Genomic DNA, 19940 nt, shown 5'->3' on the forward strand with positions numbered 1-19940 from the left:
GCTGAGATGAAGTGCAGATAACATACAGTTGACGACAGACATTGTTGTAACTTTATCTTAACGAACGTCTGCTTTGAATTTCAAGTTGCACACAAGTGTTAAGTGAATTATCCTTTTATATAATTTTTACTGTCATCAACTCGTATTCCTTTCATCTTTGCAAAACACGTACTAATACCGATTGCGAAGTACTTTTAAGTGAATGTTCACACATGTTTTCATAAACGTGTTATCTCTAACATTCGAGATAATAACATGTTGAGAATTGGTTGATAACAATTCTAATATACAATGTATAAATCATTGATTAATTATTGCAACCTCAACCGAAAAGAATCTTTATTAAATTTTGTTTTTTTGTCAACATTTCCTAGACGTCATCAGACTTGTAATTATCCAGGCGTCAGTTGTATGTCAACAAATTTAGGTTTCCAATATAAAGGAATTAAAATGTAAACATATTTTTGTTATTATACGTGATTGTATTATATTGTGTTTTTCAAAACCCTTCAAGGACAAACTTAGACTAATGATGCGGCGTGATCTTAAAGAACTTGGTGCCGGACTATTTATATAACATTACTTTTAACTTTTGAAGACTAACGTTGGTTTGCAACCCCATGCATATAGACATTTATCTAAAGGACAATTCACTTTTGTTCCCCATCATCAAATAAGTAAAAGTGACTTCCCAAAATAAGATTACGATTCATGGACAAGCAGTAGAGGTCTAATAAGGCGGCCACGTACACTTACCCGAGATACAAGAAAAAATCCTTTCTTTAATTTATTTTTCAACATTATGGTAATAATTTGATATCAGAAGTACAAGTTATGTATTTTGATTTCATAAATGATACATTATTGATCATATCATCAAGAAGTATAATCAAACTGCACTGAAAAACCCATACGGTATGATAATTTTAACATACTGTTTTGATCGCGTAAAATTGGAACATTGACGTTTTAAAGCAAAATCAACAAGTTCTAGAAATATTCACGACCTGTTCTTCATAGGTAATTGACTTTACCTTTTATAGAACATTTGATAAAAAAATCTAAATGTTAAACCGTCTCATTTTAAAAAATAGAGTTTGAAATTCTTAAACACCTATTTCAGGCGGCTCCGGAAGTAATGAAATCTTCATATAAGCTAATAGTTATGAGTGTGTAGAAGTGTTTCTTATTTCTTTTTAATAAAAACAATATAAACTTCTGTAAAAATGTAAGCTAATGAAAACAAAGAAGAAAAAAAAATGTTTGTGCTTTTTCGTTGATTCGAACCTCTGTTATGAAACTCTAAAAAATTGATGTACGTGAAGTTAGCGGCCTAGCGGCCTAGCGGCCTAACGGCGTGAAGTTAGCGGCCATGCGGCCTAGCGGCCTAGCGGCGTGAAGTTAGCGGCCTGGCGGCCTAGCGGCCTAGCGGCGTGAAGTTGGCGGCCTGGCGGCCTAGCGGCCTAGCGGCCTAATTATTTTTTCTATGTCCAAGCAATTGTTAATGCATTTTTTTTTTTAAAACAATGATAAATCAAGGTTTTTTATTCATATAGTTACATAGCGGCCTTAAATTGTTATCTATTCAGAATATTTTTATTCTAAAACAATTTTAAATTAACTGTTTTATGCACATAATATCACTCTGAAGCGTTTTTCAACTTTTTTTCAAAAAAGTCGATCGAGCACTTCAGCGGCCTAGCGGCCTAGCGGCGTGAAGTTAGCGGCCTGGCGGCCTAGCGGCCTAGCGGCCTAGCGGCCTAAAATGGTATCCTATTTCAAAGCATGAATACATGCATTTTCTTCTAAAACAATGACATCTTAGCTATTTTTATGCACAAATTAACACTTTGAAGCTATTAGCGATTATCAACATTTTTTTTAAAAGCGTCGATTAAGCAGTCAGCTATTTCAAATCATTAAACATGCCTGATCTTCTAAAACAATGATATATTTACTTTTTTTATGCACAAATTATCACTTTAAAGCGTTTATTTATTTATTTTTTTCAAAAAAGTTCATCGAGCACTTCAGCGGCCTAGCGGCGTGAAGTTAGCGGCCTGGCGGCCTAGCGGCCTAGCGGCCTAAAATTGTTTCTTATTTCAAACCATGTATACATGCATTTTCTTCTAAAACAATGACATATTAACTGTTTTTATGCACAAATTAACACTTTGAAGCTATTAGCGATTATCAACAGTTGTTTTTTTTTCAAAAGTGTCGATAAAGCAGTCAGCTATTTCAAAGCATTAAACATGCCTATTCTTCTAAAACAATGATGTATTTACTGTTTTTATGCACAAATTATCACTCTGAAGCGTTTTTTAATTCTTTTCCAAAAAAGTCGATCGAGCACTTCAGCGGCCTAGCGGCCTAGCGGCCTAGCGGCGTGAAGATAGCGGCCTGGCGGCCTAGCAGCCTAGCGGCCTAGCGGCCTAAAATGGTTTCCTATTTCAAAGCATGTTTACATGCATTTTCTTCTTAAACAATGACATATTAACTGTTTGAATAAGTGTCGATAAAGCAGTCAGCTATTTCAAAGCATTAAACATGCCTGTTCTTCTAAAACAATGATGTATTTACTGTTTTTATGCACAAATTATCACTCTAAAGCGTTTTTCAATTCTTTTCCAAAAAAGTCGATCGAGCACTTCAGCGGCCTAGCGGCCTAGCGGCGTGAAGTTAGCGGCCTGGCGGCCTAGCGGCCTAGCGGCCTAAAATGGCATCCTATTTCAAAGCATGTATACATGCATTGTTTTCTAAAACAATGATATATTAACTGTTTTAAGCATACACTACCACTCTGAGGCGATTATCAACCTTTTTTTCAAAAAGTCGAACAAGCAGTCAGCTTTTCAAAGCATGTGAACATGCCTATCCTTCTCAAAAATATGTTGATAATCGCCTCAGAGTGATAGTCTGTGCATAAAAACAGTTAACATATCATTTTTTTAGAAGGAAATGCATGTATACATGCTTTGAAATAGGAGAGCATTTTAGGCCGCTAGGCCGCTAACTTCACGCCGCTAGGCCGCTAGGCCGCTGAAGTGCTCGATCAAAAAAAAAAAAAAGCTTTAGAGTGATAATTTGTGCATAAAAACAGCAAATACATCATTGTTTTAGAAGATCAGCCATGTTAAATGCTTTGAAATAGCTGACTGCTCAATCGACTTTTTGAAAAAAAAATATGTTGATTATCGCTAATAGCTTCAAAATGTTAATTTGTGCATTCAAACAGTTAATATGTCATTGTTTAAGAAGAAAATGTATGTAAACATGCTTTGAAATAGGAAACCATTTTAGGCCGCTAGGCCGCTAGGCCGCTAGGCTGCTAGGCCGCCAGGCCGCTATCTTCACGCCGCTAGGCCGCTAGGCCGCTAGGCCGCTAGGCCGCTGAAGAGCTCGATCGACTTTTTTTGAAAAGAATTGAAAAACGCTTCAGAGTGATAATTTGTGCATAAAAACAGTAAATACATCATTGTTTTAGAAGAACAGGCATGTTTAATGCTTTGAAATAGCTGACTGCTTTATCGACACTTTTGAAAAAAAAAACGGTTGATAATCGCTAATAGCTTCAATATGTCATTGTTTTAGAAGAAAATGCATGTATACATGGTTTGAAATAGGAAACAATTTTAGGCCGCTAGGCCGCTAGGCCGCCAGGCCGCTAACTTCACGCCGCTAGGCCGCTAGGCCGCTGAAGTGCTCGATCAACTTTTTTGAAAAAACAACAACAAAAAAACGCTTTAGAGTGATACTTTGTGCATAAAAACAGCAAATACATCATTGTTTTAGAAGATCAGCCATGTTTAATGCTTTGAAATAGCTGACTGCTCAATCGACTTTTTGAAAAAAAAAATATGTTGATTATCGCTAATAGCTTTAAAGTGTTAATTTGTGCATCCAAACAGTTAATATGTCATTGTTTAAGAAGAAAATGCATGTATACATGGTTTGAAATAGAAAACCATTTTAGGCCGCTAGGCCGCTAGGCCGCCAGGCCGCTAACTTCACGCCGCTAGGCCGCTAGGCCGCTGAATTGCTCGATCGATCGACTTTTTTGGAAAAGAATTGAAAAACGCTTCAGAGTGATAATTTGTGCATAAAAACAGTAAATACATCATTGTTTTAGAAGAACAGGCATGTTTAATGCTTTGAAATAGCTGACTGCTTTATCGACACTTTTATCGAAACCATTTTAGGCCGCTAGGCCGCTAGGCCGCCAGGCCGCTAACTTCACGCTGCTAGGCCGCTAGGCCGCTGAAGTGCTCGATCAACTTTTTTGAAAAAAATAAATAAAAAACGCTTTAGAGTGATAATTTGTGCATAAAACAGTAAATATATCATTGTTTTAGAAGATCAGGCATGTGTAATGCTTTGAAATAGCTGACTGCTTAATCGACGCTTTAAAAAAAAATGTTGATAATCGCTAATAGCTTCAAAGTGTTAATTTGTGCATAAAAACAGCTAATATGTCATTTTTTTAGAAGAAAATGCATGTATACATGGTTTGAAATAGGATACCATTTTAGGCCGCTAGGCCGCCGCTAGGCCGCCAGGCCGCCAACTTCACGCCGCTAGGCCGCTAGGCCGCTGAAGTGCTTGATCGACTTTTTTGAAAAAAAGTTGAAAAACGCTTCAGAGTGATAATTTGTGCATAAAACAGTTAATTTTAAATTGTTTTAGAATAAAAGGTAAAGAAAAATATTCTGAATAGATAAAAATTTAAGGCCGCTATGTAACTATATGAATAAAAAACCTTGATTTATCATTGTTTTTAAAAAAACGCATTAACAATTGCTTGGACATAGAAAAAATAATTAGGCCGCCAGGCCGCTAGGCCGCTAGGCCGCCAACTTCACGCCGCTAGGCCGCTAGGCCGCCAGGCCGCTAACTTCACGCCGCTAGGCCGCTAACTTCACGCCGCTAGGCCGCTAGGCCGCTAGGCCGCTAACTTCACGTACATAAAAAATTGTAGTCCTGTGCTTTACAACATAGGCTAAAGCATTACATTGAAGAGTTTAAAACGGTGTGCTACCTTAAGAGGAGCGTATATGACTATAGGGGCCACTTGAGATATAAAACTATACTGGTATAAAAATCTCTTTTTATCATTAAATCATCTACAGAAAGAATCTCAGACCGGGTGACCTTGGTAAAACACAGGCATTTGAATGTCTCCTTAGGCAGCATTGTGGACAGTTTTATGGTCGAACGAAATAAAATGCACACATATGTCCTAGCTTTTGTCGTAAACAGGAATTACTAGAGTTATCAGAGAACCCATAATGTCTGCAGTTAGATAGTGTTTATTACCGTTATCACCGTGTCTTGAAATAGGATTCAACGCTGAGGCTTCTGTAATCTTCACTCGAATTTTTTTTATATGGGCAAGCTAATTAACTACATTAGAAGTAAGCATGACTTTAGAAAAGAGTCACATAATAGGCGCCGCCATTCTATGTTAACTTGCTTATGTCCAGGGGCGGATCAAAGATTAAACGTTAGAGGGGGCGTAATTAGGGGCGTAAACTTTTTTTGCGCCTCTCCCTACGAACCGAAAATGATTTGGTTTAAAGTGTTGACTGGGGGGGATTCTCCCCAAAGAAAACTTAAACACTTTCTAGTCCGAAATTGTGCCCCACCTCCCCCCTCCTGGATCGGCTAGTGATGACATGTTTCCATAAAAGCCATACGTGCTTGTTGTGGTGATTGAGTTTCGTTGTAACTGGCTTAGGATTTTGTTAAAGGTATGGCTAGTTTTATACTGCCTGATATTCCTGTGCATGATACAATCGAAATAACTTTCAGCTTCGTAACCTTCACCAACATATGGTTTTCTAGAGCACATTAAAGCACGCATAACCTCATTTTGATCCCTCTTGATACTTAAAACGAGGTCCTACGAGTATGTGAATCTGATTTCGGCTTCCCGCGTTCATTGACCAATGCTTTTAGTCAATTAAGAGGGAAATTAAATTACTCATACAGCATATAAATTTATTGACGCGATCTAATGGACGTGTCAGATGCTTACCCAGATCTGATTATAGATAATAATGAACCAGTGTTTATGTTTTAATGTTTTCGTTATAGTGGGGGTGATGATAGAAACATAAGCCAGACTTATATGTTATTTATTTTATATTTTTGTCGACTTCATTTAGTGAATTTTAAAGTCTTGTAGCCGTTTTTAAATTTATAATAAATTGGATTAGTTACCACTGACATTAAGCAACACGAGTAAAAAGTAGCTGCCAGTAAAAACTGGAGGTGGTGATAAACATATGTTTTCGTTTCTATACGTTCCATGGAAAAGCCTTCCATTATGAAATACTTCATATATGCCCAATCTAGTTATTAATTTTGCTCATCCTGAATTGATTTCGAGTGAATAGATATATTTCCCTTTATAAGCACGGCGTTGAGGAGTCAAGTAGACAGTTTCACTCACATTGATTTAATCCCTTGCCACTGCCAATAGTCTGTTTTTGCCTGTGATGTCCGAAGACTAGACTCATTGTAGTTGGAGGGAACACTAGCATCGCTGATGCGATTGAGCACGTAACAAATCAAGTCACTATCTAAAAGCTGCTGATGAGGTATTTATATGGCTGGGAAGTTGCCAAATGCATTCCTGATAAGGTAACTTGCTAAATTTGGAGATTCCACGAAGAACGTGACAAATCCTGTTAATCCGTAAATGGTGCTTCTGGGTATCTATATCTACTGGAGCAGTGCTGAACATGTTTGTATTTGTATAAAGTTACCTTTTAAATTTCAATATTCAAAAATAGCAAACATCCAATTGAAGCAAATGTTTTGTGATGACTTGTTAAGGGGTTTTACAAACCTTTATTTATTATTCGAAGGCATGAGCATCTGCACACCCGAAAAGAACGTTTATCCCCGAGTTCGATAAAAAAAAACTTATTCTTTGGCAAAAATCTTGGATTCCCATTTAAGGAAATCCTTTTCCATTGTCAATAGTCTGTTTTTGCTTTTAAAATCCGAAGACTATACTTATTGTAGTTTGAAGAAACACAAGCATCGCTGGGAACACAACAAATCAAATTACTACGTTAAAATTGCCGAGTAGGGTTTTATCTGTGCCGGGAATTAGTTGCCAAATGCATTCCTGCTGAGGTAGCTAGTTAAATTTCGAGATTCAATTAAGCACGTGGCAAATCCTATAACTCCGTAAATGGTGTTGCTGATGAATTATCTCTGTGCTTGAGCAGTGCCAAATACAGTTTTGCTGAACGTACTTGCTTAATTTCAATATATAAAATATCACACGCCCAATTGATACATAAAGTGTGGTAATAAGCATCAACAGAATGTATAGCATCTGCAAAATACAAATTTGTGATTGATATCAGATCCTTTGTTGAGTTTTTCTCTATATTTGTTCGTCAGTTTTCGTAGATATAATTCATGTAATTTCGCTCGCGTGTCCTACTGCGTTCATACAGCGTAAACGCGGGAAAAATGCGATCAATCCTAAAGAACCTTCCAAATATATAAAACAATTTCAAAATGAAAGCACTCTATTTAAATTGAGTCCTATAAGACGCACGCCGCTTTCTGTATGCAAATCAGTATCAAGACTCCACCGTATAACTAACCCATTTAACTAACCCATTTTTATAGAATTAAATTGAACAACTCTTTGTCTATTTTCAGATGCGCGGTGTGCATTGGTTCGCTTGTTCTCAGCACTTTATCAACGATCCAGGAATTTGAAGCAACCATGACGACAGTGGTTATATTCCTGGTGAGAAAATTTGTTTTAGAAAATATATGAATGTCTCATAAGTGACATGTTGTTGTCTATTTAAAAAGATTGGACAATTTATAGGCCAAAAGCTGAAAATAACTTGTTCGGAATATACTGTAACTTAGAGCTGTTCATATCAAAGTACTTAGTAGAAAAACAACAAAATCATCCATCTTGTTACTAAAACCAAAAGGTAAAACAATAGTATGTAGTTGAATGGATAATAATTGCATATGTATACACAGAAATCTTTATGAAGCTGTAGTTCTTAACCAAATGTTTTATTGGAATCATGTTTACGGATGTTATTAGAATCAAAATGCCAATATTGGAAGCGTTTCCACACTTACAGGACGGTGACCACATGTGGAAAGGCTTCGAACGTTTGGTTACAAATTTTGAATGACTAGATAACTGTATTTCTGTTTGTGAGGGACACCTGGTGAGAATATTGGGCTTATAGTAAGAGCAAGCAGCATGGACGTGGCTCCATCGGTTGAGTGTTGAGTACACTGTACATGTATGAAGCGAGGATTTGGGCATCAGGGTGACGTGTAGCAGGGCAAAATAGCAGCTCCACCGGCAGTTATTAACCTTACTTTTATTCCTTTCAGGAGCCGCTGTTGCTGTTCTAGTTGATTGTTGATTGTGTGGTAATGATTTGGGTCTCTGGGTGCCGTCTAACAGGGCAGGATAGCAGCTCCAGGGGCAGATATTAACCTTGCTTTTATTCCTTTTAGGAGCCGCTGTTGCTGTTCCGGTTGATTGTTGATTGTTTGGTAAAGATTTGTGTCTCAGGCTCCGTGTAGCAGGGCAACACAGCAGCTCCACCGGCAGATATTAACCTTGCTGTTATTCCTTTTAGGAGCCGCTGTTGCTGTTCCGGTTGATTGTTGATTGTTTGTTAAAGATTTGTGTCTCAGGCTCCGTGTAGCAGGGCAACACAGCAGCTCCACCGGCAGATATTAACCTTGCTGTTATTCCTTTTAGGAGCCGCTGTTGCTGTTTTGGTTGATTGTTGAGTATTTGGTGAGGATTTGGGTTTCTGGGTGTCATCTAACAGGGCAGGATAGCAGCTTCACCGGCAGATATATACCTTGCTTTTATTCCTTTCAGGAGCCGCTGTTGCTGTTCTGGTTGATTGTTGAGTATTTGGTGAGGATTTGGGCCTCAGGGTGTCGCTCAAGGTATCAGGGTTGGCTTGGCAGGATGAAATTTGCTCAAAGACCCCTCTGCATTGTGGGTAAGTGTCGAAAAACACAACTGAAAAATAACAAATAAGTAGCTAAAGAGATGTTTGTCCAGTATGTGGCAACACAACCTTCTTACTGGAAAAAGTAAGCTAGCTGCAATCATTTGTACCGATGACGACAAATCGATTTCCAAACTGGTACAACAATTTGCATGTAGACATCATGGCGTTAGTACATTTTCAAAACATAGCCTTAAAGATAAAAGTTTGACATGTTCCCACCAAAGCAAAAAATGACGCGTAAAACACGTTTGTCTTGCTGATAGAAATACAGAAATACGGACGGTCAAGTATGATCAACTTGAAGAATGAGCGTGGACTTTTGTAATCAGACTTATATTTGCAATCGACGTGATGAATTCGTTCGTCCTAAAACTCACTCACTAAAGTAATGGATAAATGTGAATGGTGTTTACACGGCCCAGGATTAATCCACACAATCATGCCATTGGAGATATTGTATTGCCGGCACAGATAGGTTTTTAGATGCAGATTAATCCATCAAACCAGAGAGTCTCGTATTTGCTTTGTGGTCGGATTTGCAGTACGGGAATTTCCATTCCTGCTCCCGTTTTTCTCAGTTGGAATGTTTCCAATGGGATGACAATACAAATGCGCTTTGAATCCAGTTTACATCCAATATAGTTAACCATCATTTTATGGACAACCTTGTTTCTTGCGTCAATTTTTATTTTAAGACTAATTGATTTCAGCTTCTATAGTTTAATAATGTTTATGTAAATGCCCATGGTAAGGCTCGAACCCAAGACATCGTGGATGAATGACGGACACCTTTACTTGTTTACAAGTTTGATTTTGTTTAAATGCATAACAGTGATCTTTTTTAAGAGTCAAATTTGAATTATTAACAATTGTCATCCTTCGCACGCGCTCTTATATGGTGTGAAATGGTTTGTTTATGTCGGAGAGTCGCAGTCCCTATGTGGATTGACATTCTAATCAAAGCAACGCCGTGTCAATCAATGTTAAATCAATTAAATGATTCAGGAAAAATGAGGGATTCATAACAGAAAGCGGATTTCCCTCGTCAGTAATTCTCAGTGTCGCTTTGTCACAGCTTTGATTTGTGGATGTGATTTTTTATGTCAGATTCTATTTCTTCTACACACATGTATATGTATACAATAACTTCATGCAATATTTATGCAATACTTGGAGAAAACCAAAGAAACAAATTGAATAACACCACCACCACCACCAACAACAACAACAACAACAGCACCAACAACAAAGACAACTACTACAACGAATGTTGGTGTTACTACTGCTACTGCTGCTGTACTATTACTACTACTACGACGACGACGACTACTACGACTACTACTACTACTACTACTACTACTACTACTACTACTACTACTACTACACCTATTTCTACTGCTACTAGTAGTCTGTAACTAAACCAAGACCCTGTCTTAAGCCCCTAAACATGTCATAAACATACCTAAACGTATTTTGTACCAAAATAATAATCATGCTTATTTAACGAAAGAATGTCAAAACGGTTAAAATGAAAGTGATAACTTCTATGAGAAAGCGAATCGTATACAATATTTATTCTTTTATAATATATCGTAAATAACGATTTGATATTAAGACCGTTACGTTTTTGTTACAAAATCCAGAATTTACCTATATGGATCTACAAGTTAACCAATTACGGGGGTAACATCATCGAGGTCGTCGTTTTTTGTTTTGGGAAAGGCAATATTTTCTTAAGCAGTCCCTGTTATTGAATCAGTGAGAATATATCAAACACTTTGTCAATCTACATATAATCTTTATTGAACATATTCCATTATTCGGTCTGCGTTTTGATTGATATTTGTCTAAGGCCTAAGGTCGTATTCTTTAGGAAGAAACTGTGGGAATATTTCTCTAGAACGATTCCAATGGAGAATGAAGACAATGCCTCTTTTGTTTTCCTTAGGACTTTGGGAAAACGTGAAAATTAAGATATTCCTTTCAGGTGTTTCAGGTTTTAACTAAAAATCACCAAAGTTCCTTATTTCAGTTATCCTGGCGTAAAACCATAAGCACGTCTGGAGCTCAATATTATTCATTGATAACAGTATATGTGTCGAACTAAGGGAGGTTTTTCATTCGAATTGTTGATGAAAATGAATTTAACAAGAAATTGCATTCTACAATATATTTCTACATGTCCTTTTTGTCTTTATTGTCGTCAGGTTTGAGTGTTTGGCCGACTTTGTTTTACTGAAACAATACGTCATTGGAAATAGAAAAAAGAACAACTCCTACAGTCTTCTTTTATATAGAATATGTTGTTATGAATCCCCCAAAAGGGTGGTTATTCTTGCATATTTTACTATTTGTAAATACTTAGATATCATGTTTGTATTTCAGACGCAGTGATAATCATATCCACAGTCATAGTTATCCTAGTTGGCAGTTCGAGCGAGGCCTTTGCCGCTTCTACACTGCGTGGTCTACGCTTCTTCCAGGTAAATTTATTTTCAGTGATGATCATAGGTCATCGAGTTGGCAGTTCGAGCATGACCTTTGCCGCTTCTATATTGCGGGGTCTACGCTTCTTCCAGGTAAATTTATTTTCAGTGATGATCATAGGTCATCGAGTTGGCAGTTCGAGCGAGGCCTTTGCCGCTTCTACATTGCGGGGTCTACGCTTCTTCCAGGTAAGTTTATTTTCAGTGATGATCATAGGTCATCGAGTTGGCAGTTCGAGCGAGGCCTTTGCCGCTTCTACATTGCGGGGTCTACGCTTCTTCCAGGTAAGTTTATTTTCAGTGATGATCATAGGTCATCGAGTTGGCAGTTCGAGCGAGGCCTTTGCCGCTTCTACATTGCGGGGTCTACGCTTCTTCCAGGTAAGTTTATATTCAGTGATGATCATAGGTCATCGAGTTGGCAGTTCGAGCGTGGCCTTTGCCGCTTCTACACTGCGTGGTCTACGCTTCTTCCAGGTAAATTTATTTTCAGTGATGATCATAGGTCATCGAGTTGGCAGTTCGAGCGTGGCCTTTGCCGCTTCTATATTGCTGGGTCTACGCTTCTTTCAGGTAAGTTTATTTTCAGTGATGATCATAGGTCATCGAGTTGGCAGTTCGAGCGTGGCCTTTGCCGCTTCTATATTGCGGGGTCTACGCTTCTTCCAGGTAAATTTATTTTCAGTGACGATCATAGGTCATCGAGTTGGCAGTTCGAGCGTGGCCTTTGCAGCTTCTACATTGCGGGGTCTACGCTTCTTCCAGGTAAATTTATTTTCAGTGATGATCATAGGTCATCGAGTTGGCAGTTCGAGCGTGGCCTTTGCCGCTTCTATATTGCGGGGTCTACGCTTCTTCCAGGTAAGTTTATTTTCAGTGATGACCATAGGTCATCGAGTTGGCAGTTCGAGCGTGGCCTTTGCCGCTTCTATATTGCGGGGTCTACGCTTCTTCCAGGTAAATTTATTTTCAGTGATGATCATAGGTCATCGAGTTGGCAGTTCGAGCGTGGCCTTTGCCGCTTCTATATTGCGGGGTCTACGCTTCATCCAGGTAAGTTTATATTCAGTTACGTTCATAGTTAATCTAGATGGCAGTTCGAGAGAGGCCTTTGCCGCTTATACATTGCGGGGTCTACGCTTCTTCCAGGTAAGTTTATTTTCAGTGATGATCATAGGTCATCGAGTTGGCAGTTCGAGTGTGGCCTTTGCCGCTTATACACTGCGTGGTCTACGCTTCTTCCAGGTTAGTTTATATTCAGTGACAGTCATAGAAAATCTAGTTGGCAATTCGAGCGAGGTCATTGCCGCTTCTACATTGCTGGGTCTACGCTTCTTCCAGGTAAGTTCATATTCAGTGACGGCCATTGTTAATCTAGATGGCAGATCAAGCGAGTCCATTGCCGCGCGAGGCCTTTGCCGCTTCTACATTGCGGGGTATACGCTTCTTCCAGGTTAGGTTATATTCAGTGACGGACATTGTAAATCTAGTTGGCAGTTCGAGTGTGGCCTTTGTCGCTTCTCCATTTCGGATTCTACGCTTCTTCCATGTAAGTTTACATACAGTGACGGTAATAGTAAATCTAGTTGGCAATTCGAGCGAGGCTTTTGCCGCTGTAATATATGAGTTAATGAGCATTTTGTGGCTATTTTTCAATTTTCTTACGTTTTTGTTACTTAGCCCAGGAACTTAAGGCTAGCATGAACTGGTGTGTGTATTCATTGCGTTGTGTTTCAAATTGTCTGGTATTAGAGTTGTTACGTCAGTAGGTTTAGGATTTAGCCAATTCCACAGTGGCATGATGTTTGGAAATAAAATGTTATTATTGGCAATGAATGTTGTTGTGACCATGCTAGAAGTTATTGTTTATAATTCCATTCATAAAATAATCATTATTGAATTTGGCACAAAAAAATAATAAGCAAACTACATACCGGTATCTACTAATCCAGACAGCAGTTATATTTACGATGGCACAACAATTATTTAAATCCGTTCATATAATCCATCATTCCGCACGTTATTGTTTACACCATGCTCGCTCGGCGGTAAGCATCCAAGATTTTTTCTACTAATCCAGACAGCAGTTATAGCATGAACAGTGGCACAACAATTATTTACATCCGTTCATACAATAAATCCATTATTTTGCATATAAATGTTTACACCGAAAAAATACTGAAGTGACTTCCACATGACAACTCTTTTCGCACCCACGCATTCGCTTTTTTTCAGCGCACGCTGCATGGGTAGCAATAACTCAAATATTCGCATGTAAATGATGTACATAACACACAGGTACCTAGTTCGCGTTGAATAAAATTACGTATTCGTGGGTTCAACGGGTGACGCAATGTAAACAAGTCGAAAAGAGATGTGGAAGTCATTTCAGTGCTATTTTTCGGTGTAAACATTTATATGCAAAATAATGGATTTATTGTATGAACGGATGTAAATAATTGTTGTGCCATCGTGAATATAACTGCTGTTTCTGGATTAGTAGAAAAAAAAACCTTGGATGCTTACCGCCGGTTCGGCTAATAATTTATTTATACAGTTGTTAGCATGTGCAGTAGTTGGCGCACTCGTTTTTCACCCAGACATTCAAGGTTCGATTCTAGGCATGAATGCATGTGGTTTTGTTCTTATCAATTCGGTCATAGAGGGTTTAATCGGGTAACCAACAACTAAAACACCCTCTCCCACAGACTCATGCCAACGAGAGTGATAAATAAAATATTGTTATAATTTGTTACACTGTAAATCAATTAGTTTATACTAGTAACATGTTACATACCCTTTTATTTCAGATACTCAGGATGGTGAGAATGGACAGACGGGCGGGCACCTGGAAACTCCTGGGCTCCGTCGTCTGGGCACACAGAAGGGTACGCGTATGAATGGGAGTCGAGTGTGTCCTTATTGCAATTTATAATGGTTTACTTCAATAGTGTACTATGCTGGGAAAAGTTCGACATCATTTAAACGAAATATAAACGACGTTTCTATTACGCTCGTGTCCAGCATAAACACGCAATAATAGCGATCATTTTTTCTGTAACAGCGGATTGTTCCTGTAATATATTTGTTAATATAAAGTAGGCTTCACAACAACGACCTAGACAAATTCGTGTGTAAAGTACAGCAACAATCCGCTGTCTGAGGTGCTCTCGTACTGTTCCTCCAATCTTTGTTCGGGGCATTTTGTAACTATACATCTTAATCTTGGGCAATCCCGAAAATTACCGTGTCAGAGTGATGTAAAGAGTGCAGGATTCTTCACTCCTTCCTTTCAGCCTTAAAGAATTAGGCGCGTAAATTCTCCTGAATGTTTTCATTAAGCAAAACTGGTCGTGGTAATGTTTTGCAAAATGAAAGACACGCTCACCTCTTCCACAATATTTCGTGTGTGTCTTCTCTCTTTAAGTAACGTGTAATGGGGTTTTGTAATGATGATTTCCTTTGTTCTAGTAACTTCCTTTAGAAGAGAAAAAGAAAAGTTATATAATTGGACTTGTTATCAGTAGGTATTATTGTGTGATTAGTTTTGAGCATGTTCAAGTATGTATAAAATATAATTTTGGCTAGTTGAAATTATTTATTGTGACTTTAATGAGCCTTTGTCATCAAGCCACTGTGACTAGAACCATTCCTCTTGCACACCTCGACTTTAATGTGATTTACTAGTGATTTTGAATAAAAATCTTGTACATGACATATACCATATATTTGTAACATGCATCTTTACACAAACACTTAAACATTGTCTGGGATGCTTAACAATATGGGTTTTTTACATTGCTGACAACTAATCCTCAAAGTCATATCATCAGTTTTTTCATTCGGAGCTCCTCGACCATTTTTTATCGAAAACCACATTTGGATGTTTGCCGTTTCATCAGTTGAAGTAGTTCGTAAATTTTTTAATAATATTATTAATTAAATGTAGTGTCTAAGCTTGTAAATGTTAATCTTAGTTTAAATTGATTACCAATGAAGTGTATTATTGCAAATATAATCAAGAATTAAGTCATTAAGTTTAACTGCTAAAATGAAATTACTACGCAATCTTCTTGCATCGTAGATTAAGTGTACCGATTTCTGACCTAGTAAACCGTCCATATACATCCGTTTTGTTTTCGATAAAGGTGGCCGAGGAGTTCTGAATGCAGTATTTTAAAACTTATACGGCTTTCGTATGTACATTTTATCATAAATACATACGACATTTAAGTTACAATGACTCGTTGGACTAGCTGAAACTTGTATTGCATAAGTTGCAGCTCTACACTTTCGTTGTTTTTGTTTGATCTATTTGTATGTGTATGTATAATGTGTATGTATAATGTGTATGTATAATATGTATGTATAATGTGTATGTATAATGTGTATGTCTAATGTGTATGTCTTAATGCTGTTGTATTTTCAAAGATATATGACCGCACCATGTTTTACCAGGAGTTGCTGACCACGGTGTATATAGGCTTCCTCATGCTACTATTTTCTTCGTACCTCGTCTATCTTGCCGAAAAGGACCACAACAAACTTCGCTTTGGGACCTACGCCGATGCCCTCTGGTGGGGCGTGGTTAGTATATGCTGTCTTTGCAATTTAAAGGCATGTTGGTAGTAATACCATATTCATGTACGATTCCTTCAAAATACATTGACAATAATAATGAGTAAAGAAAGATATACTGTTGTTTCTGGTTATGACATTTGTTTTACTTTGTGTTACTAAATTTGAATTTCGGTTGCACTACATGTAAACTATAACTTTTTTATTTCATGGTTTCCGGTGGTTAATTAATGGTGGATTATATCTCGATTGAAATATAATTACACACAAATGTATATTGTTTTCTCAGAATTCATCCGTTTCATGGTAAAAAATTGGAATAAAACACACAATGTCGGTGAGAATAGTCAATGTCGTCATTTGATTTCTTTTCTGGTATGACGTCATGTGGTTGAAATTTATCGCGGTTTTCCTAATGAATGGGCCGATTGTTCGGAACTTTGATAAAATTAGCAACGATAATAAATTCATTGTTGTTTACATTCAAATCGCTACTGCTCTGGAAGTTAATTAGACACACCTGTGCTGTGATAGCAGTGTTCTTAACAATGTTTGACACGACTGTTTCAGCTAAACTTGTTTTATTTGAATATATTTAAACAGCATGAAATATTTCGTGTTTTAAAGTTTACTACGATTTCATTAATCGCGTTGTTTAAGGTAACTTAGTTCTGCCAATTATCTATTGAATTTCGTTTGTGTTTAATTGTAAGCATGAACTAAAATACTTACTGTTTCAGTGTAAGATTGTTATATATGTCACTTAGTGAACAACAAAAATAATTTATTCATCCCTGGCAAGGCCGATCTTGAAATATTACTGTTGGTGCTCATTCGGTAAAATATATTGCATATCTTAAACTGAAACAAACAATTATCCTCAAAATCATTACCTGGAGTACGCATTATTGCTAGTTAAGGTTAGAGTTCATGCAGAACACGTTAAACGACTTTATTCCATGAGGCCGACCGCGGCCGATTGAATAGGTTAGTTTTACTTATTATACTTAAATTATAACTATCTTATAGCCTTTTGTTGATAAACCCAGGTAAGTTGTTTATTAAGTGTGACGTCATGGCCTAATCAATGAATCAACTCAGCCACGCTGCATGAAGCAATAAAATACAGGTGGTCGTTTATTACTCTTACAGGTTACTCTATGCACAGTTGGGTATGGGGATGTCGTTCCAACCACTTGGGCAGGAAAACTCATAGCCTCATTCTCGGCCATTTGTGGAATAGCTTTCTTTGCCCTACCAGCGGTAAGTGGTAAAATCAATAACGATTAAACTCATAGAAATTAGATATTTGACTACAAATTAGCTGCTACAGTAACAATAAACGTAGGCATCTGCCATTCTTGGTGACGTCATGTTAGCAGTACCATTGGTAAGTGAGTTAAAGTAAATCTGATGTAAAAGTGTTCACGATTCCCAACAATCCAAATATAATTGTAAGTCTGAGCTTGACTTCACTGCGCATGCGCGTTCCAATCCTGACTACAGTTAAAGTGACACTCTTATTCAAAATCAATACATAAACATGTTTAACAAACCTAAATGTTGACCAAAAAACCTTAAACTACTTACTTAATAATGCATTAATGGAAAATATAAACTACTGATAACAAGAATGTAACCGTAAATTTAATAGCAGAAAGCGCAAAACAATTAAATGATTGGTGAATGCTAAAAGATTTATTGTGGTCTTCTATAGTCTTATAAGGTAGAAATGTTGTGTTTTATGCTCACTTCTTTCAAATTAAACGCACTATTCTTCATAAGAACCACTGTTTTTGACATTTATTCATCCTTTTTGGAATAATAAAACAATATTATTAATTGTGGTAAATCGTATTTGGGAGTAAGGGTGTATGTATCTTTAATCAAAAGAGACAAAACATAATTGCATTGCATGACTATACCGTTTCAGTCGGTCTTACTCCAGTCCCGATGAACGTTTGTCTTATTATAAACTGTTATGTTCAATAAACAGTTTTGAATGGTATTCACGAATAAAAAAATCTCGTTCCACCGTTGACTTTAAAGTAAAATTAAGAACTGCACGCACATGTATACATGGTAGTTGAACGAATGGATTTTCCGACCCAAATGCCCCAAAACAACCAATTTACACAAGCGATAATGCCCTTGGATGAAGAGGGAACTGTAACACATCAACACTAAAAGAGTTTTTGAGCACAAATAATACGAGTGTGTATAATTGTGGCCTACGCCATTCCCTCAAGATTGTTCAGTTAAACGCACAAAGCATCCATGTTTTTTCCATTGAAGTTTTTGCATTTGCCAAGCTTAAATAATGTGTAGCGTTTGTTGTTTTAAATTTTTGGTTAACTGTGCAAACTAGTCCTTGTTCTTTGTTAAAGCGTATAAATTAGCTTATTAATTGAGTTATTTATTTTAGCAAGGGTAACACTGCCTTTATGGTCTATAAAATATTCTGATATTCATGAGCAAGAACCGATTTTATTAGGGCGAGTACTTGTAATGGGAAAATTGACATTAGATTAATAGCATTGGTCTCTCAGATTTTTGCATTTAGTGTTTCTATCTCCATTTTTGGGCAAGCTTTTCCAAGTTGTCATATAAATGCAAATAGTATGTAAATATTATATCTAAGAGTTCTTTTGTACCACTTTAAGTGTCTGCTAGGAAAACAAATTTATTTTGCTTCCTTTATAAATGTGGTTACAATGCAGTGATTTCGACAAAATGTAAAGTGTTTCAGGAATTTACGACAGTTATGTCCTATATTGCGTAATTGAGAATGTTTCAAGGTTCTTCACTTTGTTTAATTTTCAATCAGAACGATTTTCTTTATTTACTTTTATCTTTTTAATCAAATACGTGCACCTGTTGGGTTAATTGAAACATAATTGAATGAAGAGACAATGGGCGACTGTTATGTTGCTTTCCAACTACTTGCACCTGACATGCTTGCATTGAACATTCCGATCGGTTTAATATGAAGAGCTTTCAAATGCACAAAACTAATCTTTGTTTAAGGCAATCTCGTTAATATCAGACTTCTCGACGTTACGCTAGAGGCGGCCTCTTACGTCATGTTTTTGGATTGTACACAGCGCCATGAAACGAAGCGATGTGATTTTAATGAGGTTATGTGTTTTAATTTTATATTATTCGCATATTAAAAAATAACCTTTAAATCGGCTCGTGCAAGGTTTGTAAAAATCAATTTTTACGGATTTTTTATTAAGAATTGTGGCAAATCATCAGGTCGAGTGACTACGATACTGACGGCTGGAACCCTCAAACAAATGTTGATAAATCCTAAAATATTGTCTTTGAAGACCGCAATTTTTAAATGCGTTACTAACGCGTTTCTATTTAAGGCTGTGGCGTAATTGGTTGATTGCCATTATCACGTGATGCTACGAATGTTTAAAATAAAGGTTTTAATATCCGTAAGCTAAGTATGTGTCCATTCGGGTAAATGGATATATGGTATCGGTTTCAAGTGTTTACACGACTCTACCGGTTGGTTCGCTCCCTACCACAACCAGGTTGTTTTTTTATACTTTAATTGTATTTTTTTCTGCAATTTCGGTATCAATTAGTAAAATAATTAAACTATAAGTGTTTCAGAAGTATTACCGGGAAAAATATAAAATAGTGAGCTTGGCTTAATATGAGTGGCAGTAGGCGGACCTTTAAACAACCGCGAAAGTTTATATTCATAATGAATAAGCCTAGCACTTACTTATTGCAAATCTAGCAGTTCGAGTACATAAAGCAAATTCATAATAAGTAAGGATGGACGGAATGAGCGTAGCGAACGAGCTCTTCTTAGTCATAAAGA

At 37.1% G+C, this 19940-nt stretch overlaps 1 protein-coding gene across 3 annotated transcripts in view; it reads left to right on the forward strand.

Moving 5' to 3' along the window:
* Positions 1 to 19940, forward strand: part of LOC128205038 (potassium voltage-gated channel subfamily KQT member 4-like) — a 108884-nt gene that overhangs the window by 67580 nt on the left and 21364 nt on the right. For all 3 annotated transcript variants that reach the window (XM_052906439.1, XM_052906440.1, XM_052906441.1), the window contains exons 2-7: positions 7687 to 7777; positions 8897 to 9023; positions 11421 to 11518; positions 14332 to 14409; positions 15980 to 16108; positions 17252 to 17362. In XM_052906439.1, the coding sequence (XP_052762399.1) occupies positions 7687 to 7777; positions 8897 to 9023; positions 11421 to 11518; positions 14332 to 14409; positions 15980 to 16108; positions 17252 to 17362 (634 nt within the window). The remainder of the gene's footprint in view (positions 1 to 7686; positions 7778 to 8896; positions 9024 to 11420; positions 11519 to 14331; positions 14410 to 15979; positions 16109 to 17251; positions 17363 to 19940) is intronic.

The sequence above is a fragment of the Mya arenaria genome, chromosome 10, assembly GCF_026914265.1.
Source record: "Mya arenaria isolate MELC-2E11 chromosome 10, ASM2691426v1".
NCBI classification, from domain to species: domain Eukaryota; kingdom Metazoa; phylum Mollusca; class Bivalvia; order Myida; family Myidae; genus Mya; species Mya arenaria.